This window comes from Pteropus medius, unplaced genomic scaffold (genome assembly GCF_902729225.1).
Source record: "Pteropus medius unplaced genomic scaffold, Ma_sr-lr_union100, whole genome shotgun sequence".
Taxonomy (NCBI): Eukaryota; Metazoa; Chordata; class Mammalia; order Chiroptera; family Pteropodidae; genus Pteropus; species Pteropus medius.
The window spans coordinates 12,339,979-12,360,181 of record NW_024340696.1 but is presented as its reverse complement, the minus strand read 5'-3'; the positions used below and the strand labels follow the sequence as shown (position 1 = coordinate 12,360,181).

General features: G+C 45.5%; 1 protein-coding gene across 1 annotated transcript; it reads left to right on the top strand.

Annotated features, from left to right (window-relative positions):
* The first annotated feature begins 297 nt into the window (after positions 1 to 297).
* On the top strand, positions 298 to 9,403 carry COMMD9 (COMM domain containing 9). The gene is made up of 6 exons (XM_039867182.1): positions 298 to 444; positions 3,581 to 3,706; positions 5,511 to 5,650; positions 6,558 to 6,592; positions 7,451 to 7,554; positions 8,581 to 9,403. The coding sequence occupies exons 1-6, from the start codon at positions 322 to 324 to the stop codon at positions 8,719 to 8,721; spliced, it is 669 nt and encodes a 222-aa protein (XP_039723116.1). The 5' UTR covers positions 298 to 321; the 3' UTR covers positions 8,722 to 9,403.
* The last annotated feature ends 10,800 nt before the right edge of the window (positions 9,404 to 20,203 follow it).

The window sequence follows — 20,203 nt, the reverse complement described above, 5'->3', positions numbered from 1 at the left end:
GGGGAATAAATTCCAAGAATTCCGATATGCACAGCCTCATTTTAATTCCAAGGCGTCTGTCAAAGCAGGCGCATTCCTTAAATCAGGCAGCCCATCCAACTGGGTCAAGGGAAAATCAGTTTCCCCTGATCTGGTAAGTAAACAAGGTAAGTCATTTCCTCTCCATGAAAACCATCCCTCGCTCGTGTCCTCTCAATCCCACCGCCTGAGTGTCGCCTGGCTGAGCCATCCAGCCTTCTCGCCCTACTTGGCTCCTCCCCGCATCCCGCCATGCCACAAGACGGGCAGCTCCCGCTACCCAGAAGGACTACGTCCCCCTGCATGCCTTGCGGCAGCCGTCGTGGCCACGTGACCGCGCTTCACTCAGTGAGGCGGTCACATGACCCGGGGAAGATGGCTGCGTTAACAGCAGAAAACTTTGCAGCACTCCAGAGCTTGCTGAAGGTAAATTGGGAGGGCGGAGACGGCGTGAGCCGGGCCTTTGTCCCCAAGATTTTAGACGGAACAGGAATTGGAATAAACGGACCTTGATTTGGAGCCACGAATCTGTCGCTGTCTTTCCGTGTGGCCCCAGGCAAATCATTCGCCTTTCTGAGTTTTTTAAAGCAGGAACAAAATTAATACCACCAAGCCCTAACAGAATGGCGGGGAAACAAATAAGATAATGGTCGTGAAGGCGCTGTACGAATGCCTCTTGCTAATAGTCTCTGCGGCTATCTTTCGGGATCGGTTCATTAGGGTGGTAATTGCTAGGTCCTCGTGGCCAGTTCCGATTTCATCCAGCAGCCGCTCGGCCCTCGGTAGTTTGAGAAATTATCTCCTCTTCGTGCGCCAAGCCTCCTGAGTAAAGTGTTCGTGCTTTGTTCTCCCGAGTCCCGGGTTTCTGTACTTGATTTGACCTATTGAAGGGCGAAAACACTCCTGATAATCATTTGAAAGATTGTGAGGTTGAAAGGGACGTACTTCATAGGGTTTTGTAAGGATCAAATGAAACGATGGATTGGAATTATCTGCTTAATTTCTGACTTCCCCTGTAGAAGGGGCGGCTTTAGCTTCCTTCGTGGAACTTGTTACTGGCTAACATTATGCGTCTATTTACCTGTCTTTCTTTTTCAAGAATGTAAGATCCATAAGGAATTTTTTTTTTAACACCAGAGGAAGAGGGTTGAGTTAATTACACTCAGCAGTTGTGTGTGGCACACTTTATCATTCATGGCACAACATTCATCGTTGGTCCATGCATGCATGATCCCTCTGTTGTTTTAACCACCTCTCCAGTGTTCACTCGTATTCTCCATCCCTAAAGGCGTCTATGTTATACACAAATGTATCCTCAAGAAGTGTACCCCCCATACCTGGCACACAGCATGTGCTTAATAAATAGCTGTTAGATGACTTAATGAATGAAGTACTAAAGCTGGGACTTAACCTAGAGCTCTCAGCTCCCAGCCTAGTGACTTTTCACCCTCATTGTGGCTCCTGTTACCCATTTACCCGGCACGTCTATTAGTGGTACGGACTTTTTAAATTGTTAATTGATAACACATACAAAAATGCACAAATCATAAGTGCATAGTTAATGATTCATTACACACCATGCAGCCACCACAGTAGTCAAAAAAAAAAACATTGCAGGTACCCCAGAAGTCCCTCTATTGCTCTATTACTTACCCCACTCTCCTACCTAATGGTACCCACTATCCTTGCTTCTAACACCATCAATTTAGTATTGCCCATGTTTGAACTTCACATAAGTGGAATAAGACTGCTATTTTTTGTGCGTCTGAGTTCTTTTGCTTGCCATTATGTAGCAACAGTTCATTATGTAATGTCCATCTCTGGTAATTTTCTTTGCTGTGGAATAGTCTTTATCTGATATTAATGTAACCACTCTTGTTTTCCCTTGATTATGGTTTGCACGATATATTCTTTTCCATCCTTTTACTTTTAACCTATCTCTATTATTATATTTGAAGGGGGCTTCTTGTAGACAGCATTTGAATGAGTCATATTTTTTAATCCACTCTGCCAATTTCCGTCTTTTAATTGATATATTTAGGCCATTTACAACTAATATAATTATTGATGTGTTAGGGCTTAAGTGTGCCATTTTATTTTTTATTTCCTGTCAGTTCTCTTTTTTGTTTGTTTCTTTTTACTTTTCCTGCGGGTTATTCGAACATTTTTTTTTAGAATTCCATTTTGATTTATCCATAGTCTTTTAAAATGCATTGCTTTTAATAAACTTTTTAGTGATTGCTCTAGTTATTCCATTGATATACATAGCTTGTCACAGTCTATCAGTCTCTCTCATTTACCAGTTAAAGTATAGAAGTCTTACCTCCCTTTATGTCCCTTTACCTTCCCTCATTTATAATATAATTGTCTAAAATATTTCCCCTACATAGATTTAGAGCCATATCAGACAGTGATATAATTTTTTCTGCAACTTTCAAATAGAATTTAGAAACTCAAGAGATAGAAAGCCTATTGTATTTACCCATATTTTTGCTTCTCGTGTTCTTTCTTCTTGATATGCCAAGATTTTTAATTTATTTCCTTTTCGTTAAGAGAACTTCTTTTAGCTATTCTTTTAAGGTAGGTCTTGTGACAGATTTTCTTAATTTTTATCTAAGAATGTCTTGATTTCCTCTTCATTCCTGAAGGATACTTTTGTTGCGTGTAGGATTCCAGTTTGACAGTTCTTTCCTTTTAGCACCTGAAAAATATCATGCCGCTTCCTTTTTGCCTCCTTGGTTTCCGATGTGAAATTTGCTGTCATTCTAATTGTTTTTCCCTTATGGATAAGATTATCGTTTCTCTCCTGCTTTCAAGACATTTTTCTTGAAATATTTTTTTTCTTGAAGATTTTTTTTTCTTTTCATGATTAGCCTCTACTAATACCACATGGTAATGAGACTTGTTACTACATGGCATGGAGTTTCCTGCTTGCTCTCAGCTCCCTACTTGGTCTCAGCTCCGTACTTGGCCTTTTCTGACATCACTTCAGCAGGGGTGTTGAAACACCTTGTTATAGCCTCACAGGGGTGGAAGTCTAGGCTCCCCACTCAGCCTTTGCTGGCATGAGTGAGGATGGGACCATAGTTCTTTCCGTGGCATTTGACTGGAGTAGAGCAGTTACTGTCTAAGGTTCTCTGTTTTGCTAGGCTGCCCCTTTCTTAGTCCTTTGGCTGGGGAGAGCTGGTATTTGTTGGAGCTTTTTTCTTTCTGCACCCATAGGCATTCTGGGTTTCCCACTCTTTCAGCTCAAAGTCTGGATATATCAACAAAAAGAAAACCCAGGGAACTCACCACCATGGCATTCCTTGGTGGTAAGGTCCGCAGTCTGTCTTCTCCCCCTTCCCAGAGTTGTCTTAGGGTTGTTTTCTATCTAGTGCCCACGGATGCTAGTTATGCCTAACAGTTATACTTCATCTTTCCAGAAATGGAAGTGTGTTTTAAATCTTGAGTCTAAAGGTGTTACACCACTACTGAGACAATATTATGTACTAAAACACGTATTTTTTAGTGTGTGTTTGTTTTTTTGTTTTTTGTTTTCCATCTGTGAATTAATTTACAGGCCTCCTCAAAAGATGTTGTCAGACAGCTATGCCAAGAGAGCTTTTCCACTTCAGCCCTTGGCTCGAAAAAACTCTTGGATACTACGTGTTCCAGCTTGTCTGTGACCCAGGAGGAGGCAGAGCAAGTAAGTGTGGCCTTTGGCCACTGAATTCTCAACTCGTTAGTCTCTTTCCTGACCTCCTAGTCATTGCTATGTCCAAGGAAATGTTTGTCCTGAAATATCTATTGATGTAGCAAACTTAATATAAATTTTTTAAAAATGTTAGTGAAGTTAAAAACTGTTATCTTTGAACCTTCACTTCCTGTGGTAAATGTGGCACAGATGGGAGAACTGTACTGAGAATCAGAGCTCCTGACCATTTCCTTTTCAGACTTGTTACCTAGACAGTGTGACCAAAAGCCATCCTTTTCATGATTTCCTTTCCCAGCCTGTAACTTGCTGATGCTGATAAATTGTCAGACTTTTCAGGGATCACTGGACAGAAGCTCCAAGGCCCACATGTCAGGGAGGATGTGCCTCTGGACCTCACCTGATCTCAGCTAATGGCCTAAAGGAAGAGTAAAGTGACTCAAGTTATGTAGCACTCATAGCCTTACGTTCCCGGGGCTAATGTTTCTAAACAGGATTTCATCCAAACTGGCTTATCCTGCTGCTTTTGCTGCTGCTATTATTATTATTATTATTATTATTATTATTATTATTATTAATCTGGAACTTTGTTCATTAAAGTCAGCTGTAGAAGAGTAAAAGGCAGAAGTAAGATAATGAAAGTGAGTTGGAGACTTATTTTGAGGTCCCCAAAAGTAGACCCTGAGGCAAAGAGTTGGGTGCAGGCAGTTACTTGGGAGGTGATTCTAGAAAATACAAAGGGGTGAGTGGAGAAAATCAAACGGGGAAGAACGCCAGGCTGATAAAAGGGTGTGTCATTGAGCAGTTACTGCTGTGGGCAACTGGGGCTCAGTCTTGGGATCCTGTAAAAAACCATGTGGAACACACCCTAGAATTTTCCCCTGGAGGGCAGAGAGGCTAGGGCATTTATCCACTGGCTTGCACCTCTTGGTGGAGGATTAACATGCCCTCACCTCTGAGTTGTGCCTGTCTGCAGCTGAGCAGCCTCAGATGGCGTCAGAGAAAGCCTAAAGCAGAGACAGTTGCCTTGGGAGTGTCTTAAGTTCAGCTGAGCATTGTTATGTTTACAAGACAACCATAGCCACACTTGGCTGCACATTTCACTTGGAAAGACACAGAGTGGAACACAGCTCCTATCAAGGCTACAGTCAGGCACTGCTCTTCCACAGCGGGGGTTCTAAACAGCCAGTCTGGAGCTGTTCATTCTTTGTCCTCCCAGGTGACAGCCTAGGGGCAGGGTCATGACATTTCTACCACTTTGGATTCAACACTCAAAACCCACAGGAGCCAGTAGCTCTGGGAGCAGTGCAGTAAGCACAGTTTCAGGTTCTGGCAAGGAGCATGCAGCTATACTCAGAGGGGCTCAAAGCTGAGGGCCCCCCGGGTGTCTCTGCAGTCCTCCCAGTCCAGAGGCAGTGGACCAGTGCAATGTTGCCTAGTTACAACTGACTTTCTACTTCTCTCAGGTTACCAGGGGAACAGGCTAGAAAGTTAACTGAAGGTCAGCTTCTGTGCAGAAGGAAAGGGGATTTATTAACTCTTTACCTGTAAGCAGAGTGTCTGGCAAGTTGCCAACTTCCTGTGTCAGGCAGCTGCATCTGTCCCCTAAAGCAGTAGGTGAATTTAGAGGTTGGCCGAGGCACATGGGCATCAGTATCTGTGCCAGAGGCCTCAGGACTCATGGGACTCAGTTGAATGACTCTGGCAGTGTATGGCAGACAGGGGCATAGAGCCTTGCTCTCTGTCCCCCGTCTCTGCTCGCTTCCCCTCACTGCCCTTGTCCCCATCTTTCTTGCAGCTGCTCCAGGCTCTGCACCGCCTTACCAGGCTAGCAGCGTTCCGTGACCTGTCCTCCGCTGAGGCGATTCTAGCTCTCTTTCCTGAAAATTTCCACCAAAACCTCAAAAACCTGTTGACAAAAATCATCCTAGAACACGTGTAAGTGCTCATCTCTTGAGAGTTCCTTATAATGCTTATATTTTTTGTTTCTGTTTTAGAAATAATATGTTCATTCTTGAAAACCAAACAAAAAGAAAACCATAATCCTATCACCCAGAGGATTAGCAGTATTTGTTCCTTCATGGAGAGCCTTTCGGGACTTGTTTATTTTTTTCATTTACACACATAGAGGTTGGTGTTTTGTTTTTAACACAACGGGATCATGCCATTTTACAACTTCCTTGTTTTCTCTTGACAGTATTAACATTAATGATATATTATGCCAATAAATATTTACTTTCAATATCATTTTTAATGGCTAAACAGTTTTCATTATAGGAGGAAATTCTGTATAATTTAATTAAGAGATTTCCAAGTGTTGGACATTTAGGCCATTGGCAATTTTTATTTCAGTGAACGATTTATCATGGAAACTTTGCTTGTATACTTAATTGTTTCCTTACTGGATTAAAGACAAGGCTTTACCTTTATTTTATCAAGTTGGCCATCAGATTGCACCAACTATTTTGGCCTGTTTGGGTGTGTTTTGCATAAGATGCAATGCGTTGTGTAGTAAATGCTCATTGAAAAGAGTAGCTTGACCTTTTCTTTGTTTTGTCTTTGAAAATGGTAGCACAATATGGTTACAATGCATTAAGCCTGTTCTTTTTTTTTACCTAAGCTGTGAAAACTAACAACACTTATGGCCTTAACATCACTGAGCTTTACCAAACGAACAAAAAGCTGCTCATTGGAGCAAGGCGTTTCTGTGATCCTTTCAGGAGGTGATTACAGGTTTGGAGATCACAGAGAGGCGGAGGCCCAAACCCATGGGCCTCTCTCTATCAGAAGACTCAATTCTCATCCCTTTTCCATGATTTTTTTCTCATCTTTCCCTCTTATACAGATCTACTTGGAGAACCGAAGCCCAGGCAAATCTGAGTGAGTACCAGGAAATCTACCTTTTCCTCTTCACCTCTTCCTAGCTCCAGCTCTAAATCTGCCAGGTGGCCAGAGTTTTTAAGCAAAAATCAAAAGTGAATTAACCTAATCCCAAACCAAATTGTGTGTATTGTTGTTTTTTTTTTTAATTCTACCTTAAGAAACCTTTTCTGGTTATAAATGTAATATAATATAGGCATGTTGTTAGAAAAAAAAAAATAAACATATTCAAACCAGAAAGTGAAATACTTAAAATATTTCCATTAGGGAAAAAAACATAATTGAAATTAGTTTGAAAGATTGAATAAAAGTGGATGTTTAATAAATGGTCACAAAACTTACTCTGAGCCAGTCACTGTCAAAGAATTCTACCTGCATTGATTCATTTAGTCCTCCCAACAACCCTGGGAGCTCGGCCAAGATTGTCTCCATTTTAGAGATGAGGAAACGTGCTCAAAGGTTAGACAAGTGATAGAACCCATCTTTAAGGCAAGTCTGTCTCAACCACAAGCTCTTTCCACTATTGCTGAAGCTTCACATTTTCTAAGACTTAGGCCATAACCTCATGTTTTCTGCCTTGTGTCATTTTTCATTCCTCCTGACATCTGGAGGGTTGGGAGTTAAGGCAGAAGCCTGGAGATGCTGCCCACCATGAGTCATTACTAAGCGCACGTGTCATGGAGTGCACACGGCATGACTTGCTAGGGGTCTTGGACCCCGTCTGTCTGTCTCCCTCAGAGACTTGCTGTGTGGATCAAATGTATTACATATGTATATCCCTTAGAGCTGCCTGCCACAGCGTAAAGGCTAGGTAAATGTGGGAGGCGTGAGCTCTGAGCTGAGCTGTCCCTTCTACAGTCTCTCTGCCACGCCTGGTCGACCTGGACTGGAGAGTGGACATAAAAACTGCCTCAGACAGCATCAGCCGCATGGCCGTCCCCACCTGCCTGCTCCAGATGAAGGTACGTCCACTGTCATCCTCACTAGAAGGAAAGAAGGGGCAGCAAAGATACCAGTTTCCAAAGTTTAGAGATCTCTAATCCCATAAATAAAAAATATTAAGCACCCCCCCAAATGTATTTATTTACAAAGTGTGTGTACTACTGTATTAACATATTATAGGCATAATAAAATCTCTACCAAAAGTAGAGATTTTAAAGTAAGACAAACACAAAACATACATCTTAAAAATAATTTGCTGATACCTAAAGGTTATGTTATACAGCTACAAGAAAGTTCAGCATACAATAAGAGTATGCATTCAGATTTCAAATCACTTTCTTGATAATTTTGGTATGCTTTAGCCAACTTCTTGTCCAGGACGATTAGGCCATCCCTGCTTGTAACATGGCTGATCAGGCACTCCTAATAGCAGTTGGAGAATAGTCAGTTATTTTCTTGTTCTCACACTCTCGCTTCGTTGGTGTTATCTTCACAGTTCTTTCTGGAATCTTTTTTAGTCACATATCCATTTTAAGGGTCTGTTTAGCTAAAACTAGATAATGTAATGCTGTGCTTACTTAACCTAGAAACTCAACACCTATGAGAAAACCAAACCGTAGGGTGCCTCTAACAACTTTTTAAATATTAGTAAAGTTTGCTTTTTAAAAAAGATACAAATATAAGTAGACAATATAATATTTTTCCTGCATCCCAATGGATTCTTAAGTACCCCTAGAGCCTAGTGCATAAATTACCAGTATAAACCCATGTAATGTTTTCTCACTAAAGTGTTGAATCGGAAGTGTGAGTGAGCCTTGGCTTCTCTGACTCCTGCCCTAAGCGCTCCTTGCAAATGGAAACTGGCCCCAGCCTCTGAGACGTCCCCTTCCCTCACCCTCTTGCCAAATGTCTCCAAAGCTAAGATTGTCTATAGCTCTGAGCAGAGAGCCTCTCTTCAGAAGTTCCCCAGAATGGGGTAGGGCTCATGGGTCCAGGGTTCTAGGAAGAGAGGGAACTTTGATTTTGGGGCCATGTTCTCTTTTCAGATCCAGGAAGACCCCAGTCTATGTGGGGACAAACCCTCTGTCTCAGCTGTCACTGTGGAACTGAGTAAGGAAACTCTGGACACTATGTTGGATGGGCTGGGCCGCATCCGGGACCAGCTTTCTGCCGTGGCCAACAAATGAGCCCAGCCAGCTGCCAGCCCCACTGCCACACTCCGTCTGCTCGTCAGTGGTGGAGCGCCTCCCAGCACCCGGTGGGCCACTCTGTCTCAACAGCTGCACTGACAGCAGGCAGTGGGATGGCGGGGACAGAGGGAGGACTGCCATCCAGAAGGCACAGTTGGATCGGGAAGAAGCAGCCACGCCCCCACGCTGTTCTCATCATTTTCTCTTTCCAAAGCTGGTGAACGGAGGAGAAGCATCTATCTTTGAAAGGCTCCTGTGTGCGACTTAATTACTGCTGTGACAGTGTGGAGGGGCATTTGCTTCAGCTGCCTCTGCATCGCTGATTGGAAAATTCAGGCCCAAACTGTAGAACTTGTCTAATAAGTTCCTTTCCAGCATTAGTTCTGATTAACTCATTTCCAAACCCGGAACATGTGGAGGGAATCTGGTGGCTGATGCCAGTCACAGAAGCCAGGTAGGTCCCGCAGAACAGGGCCACTGCAGTGTGGCCTCCTGCCCTGAGTCCAGAGCCTTTCCCAGCACCCTCCGCCTCCTGGGCCTCCTTTCAGCATAGGAAGTCTGAAATGGGGGCTAATTCCCTTCTCCATGAAGCTGGGAGCCCCTTCCTTGACATAAAGCAGCCACTCCAGGGTGAAGAAGTGGGAGTGATTGGAAATAAATGACAGTTCTGAAAACTTCATGATTCTGGTCACACTTCTCAAAGCTTCTTGTCCTTAAGTGCTGCCCGTCGTTTGGAAAGATGATCCCAGTTTCCTAATTCCCAGCTAAGCCCATGACCATAGTGTGACCTGAAACCAGGCACATGGTCCTTACCACCTTCCACGTGTTTGTCATATAGCGCAAAAGAAAGCAAGATTGACAGCTTGTCACAAGAGCTATGATGAAAGCACTCCTTAGAGTCTAACAAAGTAGATCATCTCTGTCACGTGCCTGACACATCACAGGGCCTTGGTGTTTGAGGCTTCCCCCCGACCCTGCGTTACCCAGATCACCGCAGCAGCAACAGCCCGCAGCCTGCTCTCTGAGCGCTTTGTTTTGGCGGCTTTGCAGGTGGTGTGTGCGGGTCAGTGGGGGGACAGATGGCAGAGAACCCCAGGTTAAGAGTACGGGCTTGGGTCAGGCGGCCGGGTTTGGAAACCGGCTCTACTCAGTGATAAGGTTCTTGACCTCAGCCTCAATTCTCCCGTCCCCATTTTAAAAAATTAAATGGTGATAATATCTATTCTGTAGGGCTTTTGCGAAGATTAAATGACACAATGTACCTAAAAGCACTTAACACTCTTACGGCAAATATGAAGGGCTGGGTAATGCTAGCTTTGAATATTAATGGGAAGGAAAGCGGAAAGCTCTCTACATTCATTGTTTCACCTACTATAACAGTGTTACACTAGGTGAAATCTTGGTGTGACAATGCTATTATCCTCCCTTTGTCTATGAGGAAATCAGCTCATTGAGGTTAAGTCACCTGCTGGTAAATGGCCTCATTGGGACTTGGGCCCAGATTGCTCTAGCTTTCTCTGCCACAAAGACTTTTCAGGGGAGGTGGAGTTCTGTTATGTTAGCTCCATTTGGAAAATACTGGAACTGAAGTAAATGAGAAATCTGCCCACCTGGTGAGACACCGGGAAAGTCAAGAAAAAAACCCCAAGTTCCTCTGCCAGCTCCTGGAAGCTGAGCGACCTTCTCTTACAGTAGCAGTTTGTCACCCTTTTGCAGCTGTACCTGTTAAGAATCTGATGAGAGCTCCAGACCCTTTTTGTAGGAAATAAACATTAGGTTTTTTACATTCAGTGATGAGTTCATGGACCCCGGAAGGAGACCTACTCTTCCAGGTTGAGAGCCTTGTCATGAATTCTTCCCCTTCTGTTTTTCTTCGCTCTCTACGACCCACAGGGACCTTCAAATCCCGTCATCTGGGCCTCCATGGGCCTCCATAAAGAACTAACTTGAAGCAGGGAGCCTAGCGTGTGTGTCTGGACAGGTAGATGTTCCTTTAGCCAGATCCACCTGAACAGAACCATCTGGGTACGTGACAGAGTATTCAATAACTGGGAAATTCACTAAAATGTTTGCTGCCCTTCAACTCGCATGCTCATTTAAGGGGTTGGTTTCCCACTTTTAGGGAGGACGGATTGTAGATACCATATTTCTGGTTGGCCTGATGCTACCTCAGAAAAATGTAGCTGACACCTATTAATTGCAAGGCGAGTTCTTTCATTCAGTTCTTGTAGGGTTTCCCAGTAGTACTTTGTGTAGAGAGCAGCCCTCTGCACACCGTCCTTTCCTCATGGTGCACGCGGTTTGGGTGTCCCAGCTCCATCCATAAAAGGGCGATGCTGGATCTCGGTGGCACCTGTGCTCCTGGCTGCCCAGCATTTTCCACCCGCCTAGCCACAGGGGTGAGCATATGGCTCAATCCTGATGGGTACGTATGTCCCACAGAGGTTGTCCTGTGATTGTACATGAGTCAAACCGAGCCAATCTGAGTATTTTCCTACAACATTTTCTGCTGGAATCAGCAGCAAAGACCACCTCCTGCCTCTGGGCTCTGGTAGTGAAGCCAGGATGCCTGAGTCTCTCTTCCCGCCACACAGCGAAAAGCCCAGCTGCAGGAGAGGCTAGCCCAGAGGAAAACGGAACTCAGACTGGGAAGAGAATGAGAAAGTCCAGTGTACCTGATGCCAGGCCCAATCTTCCTAGGGTATCCATCAGGACAGACCAGGTTTGTGTTTAAAATGTATCCCAGATTTGTTTTAATCAGGAATGGTAAGACACAGAGACGCAGAGATGATTTGCATGTGAAAGAAGTTTATAATCATGGATTCCTAGAAACAGGCCTGGTGTGTCACAAAGGGCCACATAGGGAAGGACCGGGTGGGCCAGGAGGCATAGAAGACAAGGGGACAGCAGGCCCAGAACATCTATTGGGGTTTTCACAGGAGGAAATGGGCAAAGCAGTGTAGGTATGTTGGGTAAGCTTAGAATTGGCTTGTTTGAATAATTTTGGCAGGCTCTGGGTTACAGGAGGGTCCTTCGTTGTTCAATACCTGCTCCTAGGGTGATCCAGAGCAGGGGGAGCATTGGCTTGGTCTGTGAGTGTTTGATAAAAGACATAGTTGGGGGAGTGGCTGGAGATTGATTGGTTTGCAATTCAAAGGCACGCTCTCTGGGGAGTTGTTTGCTCTAACTAAGAATGAGCTGGTCCCGGGTGGGGCAGTCTCTGCAGGATCATGATCCCAAATGCCAGAGCATCAAGGATACAGAAAATATAGTCAACACAAGCTTGTGCTGCAGCAACGAACAATCCCAGGGGTGCAGTGGCTTTTAAGACAACAAAAGTTCATTTTTGCTACATGGCCAATGAAGGTTGGGGATGGGGGCGAGTGCCCTGCTTCCCACAGTTCACTAGGGGCCCAGGATGATGGAAACTCAGTCTCAACATAGGCCTCCACAAGCATCCAGACAAGATGAGGGAATATGGCAGATGCGCCCTTGCTCTTAAAGTTTCGCCCAGAAATGACAGATAAGTCACGTGGTCACACCTAAGAGGGCAGAGAACACCAATCCTACCATGTGCCAAGAAGGAAGAAAAATGGGGTATTTGCAATTAGCTCTGGTAACTATTGTCCCCCATCATCTGAACCAAAAGATTTCATTTTGCTTAGTCTAGTTTGTACATATAAATGAAAGAACTGTGAGAACATGCACTCCATCTCAGCATCTTTTCTCATGATAAATATCACCTGTGTGGCACTTGAAAGCATTTGAAATATTTTTCAGCTATCGTATTGCCTCTTCACTTCAACCCCCTGAGATCAGTAGAGCATCCATTCATTATTTACGTATCTTACTGAGGAGAAGTCAGAGAGGTCCAGGGCTGAGTTAAAACTTGAATCTGAGTCTTCATACTAAAAGGCTTTTGATTTCTCCATCATTGCCTCAATTCAAGGCAAAGGAAACTGGTGATTCTTCAGACAGTGAAAGTTTTCCCTTAATCTGGTGACTTTCATCTCTCCCTCGATAGTCCTGCCTCACCACTCCTGTCCGGGTCACCTTTATTCTCTTTGCCTCCCTTTTCTGCTGATTTCCAGGGCCAAAGACATTGACGTAAGAACCAGACGTTTGGGTCTTTCCCACACCAGCCAGTTGTCTAAATACAGAGTGGGCACCGCGTCCAGTAGGCATTAGTCAAGCTCTGTTTACAAATTTCCACGAAGCGAGTCCAGTGTGGTGCAAGAGGCTCGCTCTCTGCTATTTGGTTCACTAAGCTGCGATGTTATCAGAAATGAGAGAGGGTTTCTTATTAACTTTTTTAATGTGTATTTTTATCTGGCGTTTTGAAAGTTTCTCAGTGGTTGAACACTCACAAGAACTCCAAACCTGTAACCACTGACTTCCAAATACTGATAATCCCTAAACATTCTCTTACCTGCACGATATTGACTTTGTACAACTTCCTTCTATAGTGTTTACATTTCTGTGGTTTAATTTTCTTTTTTACAACTACTTTAACCCATTTCCCGTTTGCCCTGAGAATACTCGCCAGGGGCTCTTGCAACTGCAGCGTTTACTCATGGGTTAAACTCGAGATAATTCATGGGTTAAACTCGAGATAACTCATGGGTTACAGTCCTAACCTTACCCCCAAAGTTTGCCACAAAATATCTCTCTTTGATTATTATTTTCACATCACTCTAGTATATTAACAGTCTTTACAAACAAATGAACATCATTCTATTTATAACATTCTGTTTTTGCTAGTGGAATTTCCATTTACAAAATATAGTAATTCTTGATCACTGAAAATGTCAAATGCTAGAAAACGTAGCATTCCTACAAGTGATGTTAACATTGTTCTCAAACAGTTGTTAGCCGAAGATTCATTTGGTGAATCTGATTTATGTATACATTTCTGTTACATTAGGATTAGGGACAGATTATGTTTAGAAATAACAATGAGAATAGCTTTTATATTTTATTTTCACATTGAAAACGAGTCAGATTTGATTTAGCCTCAAAGAGCACGTTTATGTAAAATTAACACTGGCAGTGAGCTGCACTTTATTTTTCTAAGAGAGAAATGGGTTAAGAAAGAGAAAAGGTTTCCTGACAGTGTATCCTGTTTGGTACCAGAGGACCCCAGTCTCCCAGGAGAGAGAACTATTCTTCCTTTGAGGAAGTGTCAAGACCCCAAAAATGGAAATCTGAGAAGCTGTTTCTATTAGCCCCGGGCTCTCTGGAAAGACTCCAATGGGCTTTTATGCCTCACCCGTAAATGGAGATAACCATGCAATGCACCTAGATTTAAGTAAACTACGAAGTAGACCCTTGGGCTGAAGAATAGGATGTCGTCGGCTGCTGGTATAGATGCTGCAGTAGACACATACCACACAGTTGAAGTGTAGTACGTCCCAACAAGTTAAATGATAAATGAATTGAGAGATGCTTTGGGATATCAGAGGGAACTAGGGTCTAGCTATAAATATATAGGATCTGCAGGCCCCTGGTTAGGATTTCAAGAATGCCGATAAAGCTCCTACTCCAGTCATTCCTTTGGCTTATTCAGCCTCTGGGAGTCGAGGTCACTGTATTAATTGGGATATCGATTTGACCGCTTTAACAAAAGCCCAATTCCTGTGGATTACAGAATTTCATTTGTCTCTCAGGTAAAAGTCTGGGCTGGTAGAAGGTTTGAGGAGGTAGGACAGATCTGCTCCAGGAGACAATACCAGGTTTTGCCCTCATCCCTGTGAGCAAAGCCTGCTCATCATTACGCTCCAAGTCTGTACCACATCCCATGGGGAAGAAGAGAGAGGAAGAGGAGGGTGTATGCCAGAAGTTTCCACATATTTCCATTCATACACCATTAGCCACAATCACATGGCCTATACTTAGCTGCAAGGTAAGTTGGGAAATTCGTTCACTGCTGGGCAGTCATGTGTCTACCCAGAACTCACAGGGTGGGGAAGTGAGGGAGACTCATTACTAAAATAAAGGAGAGAATGGATAGTGACAGAAAAATGACGAGGCTACTGACATTTATTGGTTGTTTTCCTGGGAGCGGGTTTCATGGAGGAAGAGAAGAGAACAGAAAAGCTGCCTGGGTGTGGGTGTGGTGTGGGTGTGGGGTGTGAGTGTGGGGTGGGGTGGAGCGTGTGGGGTGTGGAGGTGGTGTGGGTGTGGTGGGTGTGAGTGGCAGTGAGTGTGGGTGTGGGTGTGTGGTGGTGGTGGAGGGTGCTTCTTGAAGATGGAGACCATGTCTCCTTAACTTGGTATCCGTAGTAGCTAGCACAGTGCCTAGCACACGAAAGACTGTCCGATAAATGTTCGTTTGTGTTCCACCTTCTTCCACAAACTCACACAGGGTTTGACCCTGTGTGATGGTTGAATTATATCGAATCAATTAGATGACAACTGATGGAATTAATGTTGACTTGAATTGATCATCCTAAATCTACCTCAGCAGTGCTCCCTTTTACACTAGAAAAATTCATTCAAACACCTGCAGAGGGATCTGCAATGGCTGGGCTTGAAATTGCCAACTGGGACCATTCTGCCATCTTGTCACCAGGCTGTCTGGCCTTGACTGACTTCAGGTCTATGACGTGGGGATGCCTGCTCATAGCAGCCTCCCAATCACACTAATTTTGCTTGAGTATAAGGGAGAAGGGATAGGAAGCCCTGGGCTGAGAGCTGGCAGGGTGGCAGTGGAGGGACAGACATTGGCACTCTGAGCTACTGTCACTATTACAGAGTTTAGGGACCAGCATTTCCAAGAGGCCAGAGAAGTGAAGATGCTGCGTTCTCCCCACCTGCTGGAAACGGTAAGAGAGGAAAGAACAGCCCTGGGCCAGGGCAGGGAGGGCAGCACAAGCTTTCAGGTGTCCTCTCACTGGAATGTTCCTCTCAAGCCTGGCTTAAGTCTTATTCATCCTCTGGATTCAGGGGTTGCACCATACAGAGGCCTAGGAAGTCAACTTAGCCTCTTGTCTTCTCTGCCTCAATTGTCCTGATCACTCCTCTTTCCACACTGCATCTTAGGCCATATATTTGCCTTCTTACCTCACTGTTCACCATTGTATCCCATCACCTGAGTGCACAAATAATAAGCAGCCCCGTTGGCACTGTTTTCTGCCACCAGCTGTCATGGGGGTTCTGTTCTCAGGGTTACTGCTATAAAAGAGGTCACATGTCACTTGTCATATCTTCTTTGTTGACTCAAGATTCTTATTCTCAAAATCCACAACGGAAGGAAATTGCCCACCTGTTTGGAGCTTGCCCAGTATGCCCAGCAGATGGCGCAGTTGCTCTCCTTATGGTCCCACCCTGGCCTAATAGGAAACAAAGACCAGGAGAATGGGAACGTGGCGTGGTGGGCAGGCCTCTCCTAGGACCCTGGCAAGAGGAGATGTTTCCTGCAAAGGACGCCCCCAGGTCCAGGCCCCTTCATCTACAAAACTCTCCCTGCTCAGGGCCAGGGCAATGCGAGAAAGAGAGAGAGAGAGAGAGAGAGAGAGAGAGAGAGAGAGAGAAATGGTGAGAGAGAGAGAGAGAGAGAAATGGTGGGTACCAGAAATCCCACCACAGGGGCCCATTACATACAACTCTTTCGAATAAGTTTTTATGAGTAGCAACCACACAAGACCAGGGGCTCAGCCTGCAGGGATTTTGTACTGTGTAACTTTCTAGCCATACTGTTAAATGACAAAAATTCAACTGGGTAAATATTAAAGACCTAATTGGCTTTGTTGAAGGATTCATGAATCCCACAGCATCCCATTTAGCAAGTAGAAGGGAACTTTAAAGGGCTACGGGAAAGGAAAGGCTTTTAAAGGCAGGACAAGAAAGTCATGAACAAAAAAAAAAGGATTATTTCAGGCAAGGTCACCTCCTTTTGGGGAACAAGAAGGGTCTGTTAGGAGAATTACCTCATCGTCTTTTGGGGGACGGAAAGCCCCGTGTGGCAGACTGCCTCATTGGTGCTGAGCGAAAATTCCAGACTGACCCGTTAAGGCTACGTTCCTGGGGGGAGCGGTAACTGTAATTAGGTCGGGTATTAAGTTTTGGTTTGGTGTCGTGGGCTTAGCCCAGGTGATTCCATCTGGGCCTGTTGCTTCCTTTTAACAACACCTCGGGCAGGTGGTAGAGTGAGGATTCAAATTCAGGTCAGTTTGGAGCCAAGTCTCAGTTTCTTCATCTCTAAGAAAGAGAGATTAAGTTTAATTTTTCCTGACAACACAGCTTGGAAGGAATTAGTTATACATGAGGGTGTCTGATAAATGGTTGGTTAAACTTCAAACACGTGCAGATGCCTCTGCTGGGGCAGGAACTTTCGCAGGTCAGAAGACTCATCAATCCTCTTCTGAGAGCAGGTTGGATGTGACGGGTGGGGGTGGCGGGGAGGAGCCCTTGTTATTTCTCATTGCGATTCTTCCAAAGGCCTCCTGAATGGTTTCCCCGCCTCCAGTCTTGCCATCCTTTCTCCTTGCCTCCCATCCTTCCTCGTCTTCCTAAATGAAAATCGAATGCCATTCCCATGCCTAAAATACTTAAATGGCTCCTCAGTGCTCTCAGAATAAAGGCCAGACTCAGAAAAATGTCATTCGGGGTTCTTGGCAACCTGATTTTTCTCTACATTTTAGTCTCATGAAACAAGGTTCAAGAAATGGAGTTAAATCCTAATAACCAGTGTGAGGTCCAGGGGCTGGAGGGAGTAGGCCCTGGGTGATGATGCTGGACAGCTCCAGGCACCAAGGACAGAAGTGGGGACAGGATGAGGAAGAGAGCAGCGAGAGGGTTTGATGGTCAGCATTGCCGAGTGGTTGATCTGCCTTTTCTCAAGGACAGACACTGGGTGTTGCTCCTCGTTTTGATCCCAGCACCTGGGACATTGCTTCCCATTGGTAGACGCTCAGTCAGTATTTGTTGAATGTGTGCAGGTGTGAATGAATGAATGAGCGAATGGATGGATGGATGGACGGATGAATGGATGAATGAATGAGCGAATGTCCTGACAGGGTCCAGAGCTGACAGATTGGTGCCAGCCACAACCTTTTGCCTGTGAGGAGATGTACCTCCTTCTCCCTCCGTGCTGCCTTGGCTAATCTCTGAGCTAGAGGGGGCACTGCAGGAGGACAGTGAGGCCCAGGAGAAGAGAGCTTGTCTCAGCTGTGCAGCCTGGGACCCAGCTCTAGGGAGAAGTGACGGTGGCGTTAAGGGTGGAAATTCCAGAGCCTCTCAAGCCCATGGTCTCTCTGAATGCTCCATCCTAAGCCTCCCAGGAAGTTCTCCCTGAATGCAGAGGGTCACCTTGCCTTTCCCCTGTGAACCCCTTGGCTGCCTGGCCATCTGTTTTCCAGAATGGCCTTCTCCCTGGCACAGATGGTGCCCATCCAGTGCTCCTTCCCCACGTCGACAGATGGCTGCGGAAGATGCCACATCGCTGCGGCCTCTGTCTGGTCTCCCTCGTGACTCTATTTTCCACATCACTCGCTTCCACTCCTCTCCAGGCGGTGGTTTCACTTCAAGTTCCTTGAAAAGAACCGCTCTCTCCTGGTCAGCCTGCTCAGCCACCTCGCAGACAAAAATCCATAGTGTTTGGAGAGGCAGAAAGCTCGTCTGTTTTTCCGCTTGTTTAGCAGGGTTGTCGGTTTTCCTGCTGTCCCCACGGTCACTGCCCGAGGCCACCCTCCTCAGAATCTTTCACCTGGAATACCGGATCAGCCCCAAATTGGGCTCCCTGCCCTGGGCTCGTCTTCCCCTAATCCAGCTTCACAATTGCTTTCCAGAAGGTACATTCAATCTTGTTTTATCCTCCAAACCTGATCTCCCTTTCCCAGGCTTCTCCATCTCAGCAAAAAACAGCTCCAACCGGAAACGTGGGTTATGCATCTCTGCCTCTTCCTTCTCCTTGATGCCGCCCCCAGCCTCAGCCATTCCATCTGTTCGCCAGCCCTGTTGGTTTTGTCTCGGATGTAATCCCTGGGTCTGTTTCTCTTCATTACCACACCAACTTAGTTCGTGGCACCGTGATTTCTCACCCTCTCAGCATGACGACATCTGCCTGCCCCCTGATCTCATGTCACTGTCCTCATTACACCAACCTTCCGTCAGGGCCAAAGTCCTCTCAGCTCTTCTTGCAGCGGGGCCTTTGCACCTGCCGATCCCCTGCTTCCTCTCTCGCCCCCACCTGGGACTCTCTTTTCCCTCGTTTTTCACAAGATCAGTTCTTACCCTTTAGGGCTCAGCTAGAAAGTCACTTACTTAGACTCTCTCGGACTACTCTCTCAAAGAAGATTCCTCCTTTTGTTCTCAATCCCCAGAATCCTAGTTATTTCTTTTCTCCTCCCCAGTATAAAGCCTTTTTAATTTAATGAAATTTATGTGTCCACTTATTTGACTTGTTCATTGTCTGTCCCCCCTGCTGGAACGTACCGTGAGGGTGAGAAGCTCGATTGCCTTGTTCAACGCCATATACTCGGAGCAGAGCCCAGGCCTGCACAGAGGGTATGCTCAGTAAATATTTGTTAAATGAATGAAATAAACGAGTCGAAGAGCCACGTGCTTTGGTCTGTCAGTTCTTCCCCACTGGTACATTCCAAATTCCATGGGGCCCCATTACAGTTTCTTCACGACCTCACTTGAGCTCACCTTTTCTGGCTTCCTCGCCAGGCCTACGGGAGATCAGTCAGAATGGAAATGGTTAAACCAGAATGGGTGCTATGGTGCAGACAAGAGCACTGGCCTGCGAGGCGAAAAAAAGGCCATTGGACAAATGATCTCCGTGATCTTAGGCGGCGCTTCAGTTCCGTGGTGTCTAATTAAAAAAATATATATGTGTTAGTTAAAGTTGACATACACTATTATATGAGTTTCAGGTGTACAACATAGTGGTTAGGCACTTCACCTTGTGAAGTGATCACCTCAATAAGTCTAGGAACCATCTGACACCATCCAAGGATTAAACTCTGGACCAAGAAGCCAAGGGAGCAGCTCAAGATCAAAGGGCCAGCTCTCGCTTTCTTGGTGGCAGGTAGAGAGGTGTGCAGAGATCGGTCCCTAGTGCTGACTCAGCCCAGGTGGCAGGCTACAGAATTCCCAAGAGGACAAGTCCTCCCGTGACAGGTCGGGTCCCCCCGACCCCGCAGAGCACAGTGCTGAGCGCATTGTATGTTCTCTCAGGGAAGAGCTGAGTGAAAGCTGCCCTGGGGATCAGAAAGCCCATCCTACTCACGTCAGAACTAACATGCAACAAGACTGCAAAAAAGTCCCCAGGGGTCACGGTCCCTGTGAATGAAAAGCCTCTCTGGATGGCAGGGGAGGGGTCTGTCTACCCCGCCAGACTCCCTTGCTTAGAAAAGACCTGATCGTGCCTTCAGCGTTTCTACCCTCTCCACCACCACCACCGCCACCGCCACCACCAGCGCTGCCGCCCTGCGAGGGTGTCCTGCTGGCTCAGCCTCTGTCCTGCTCCCCACGC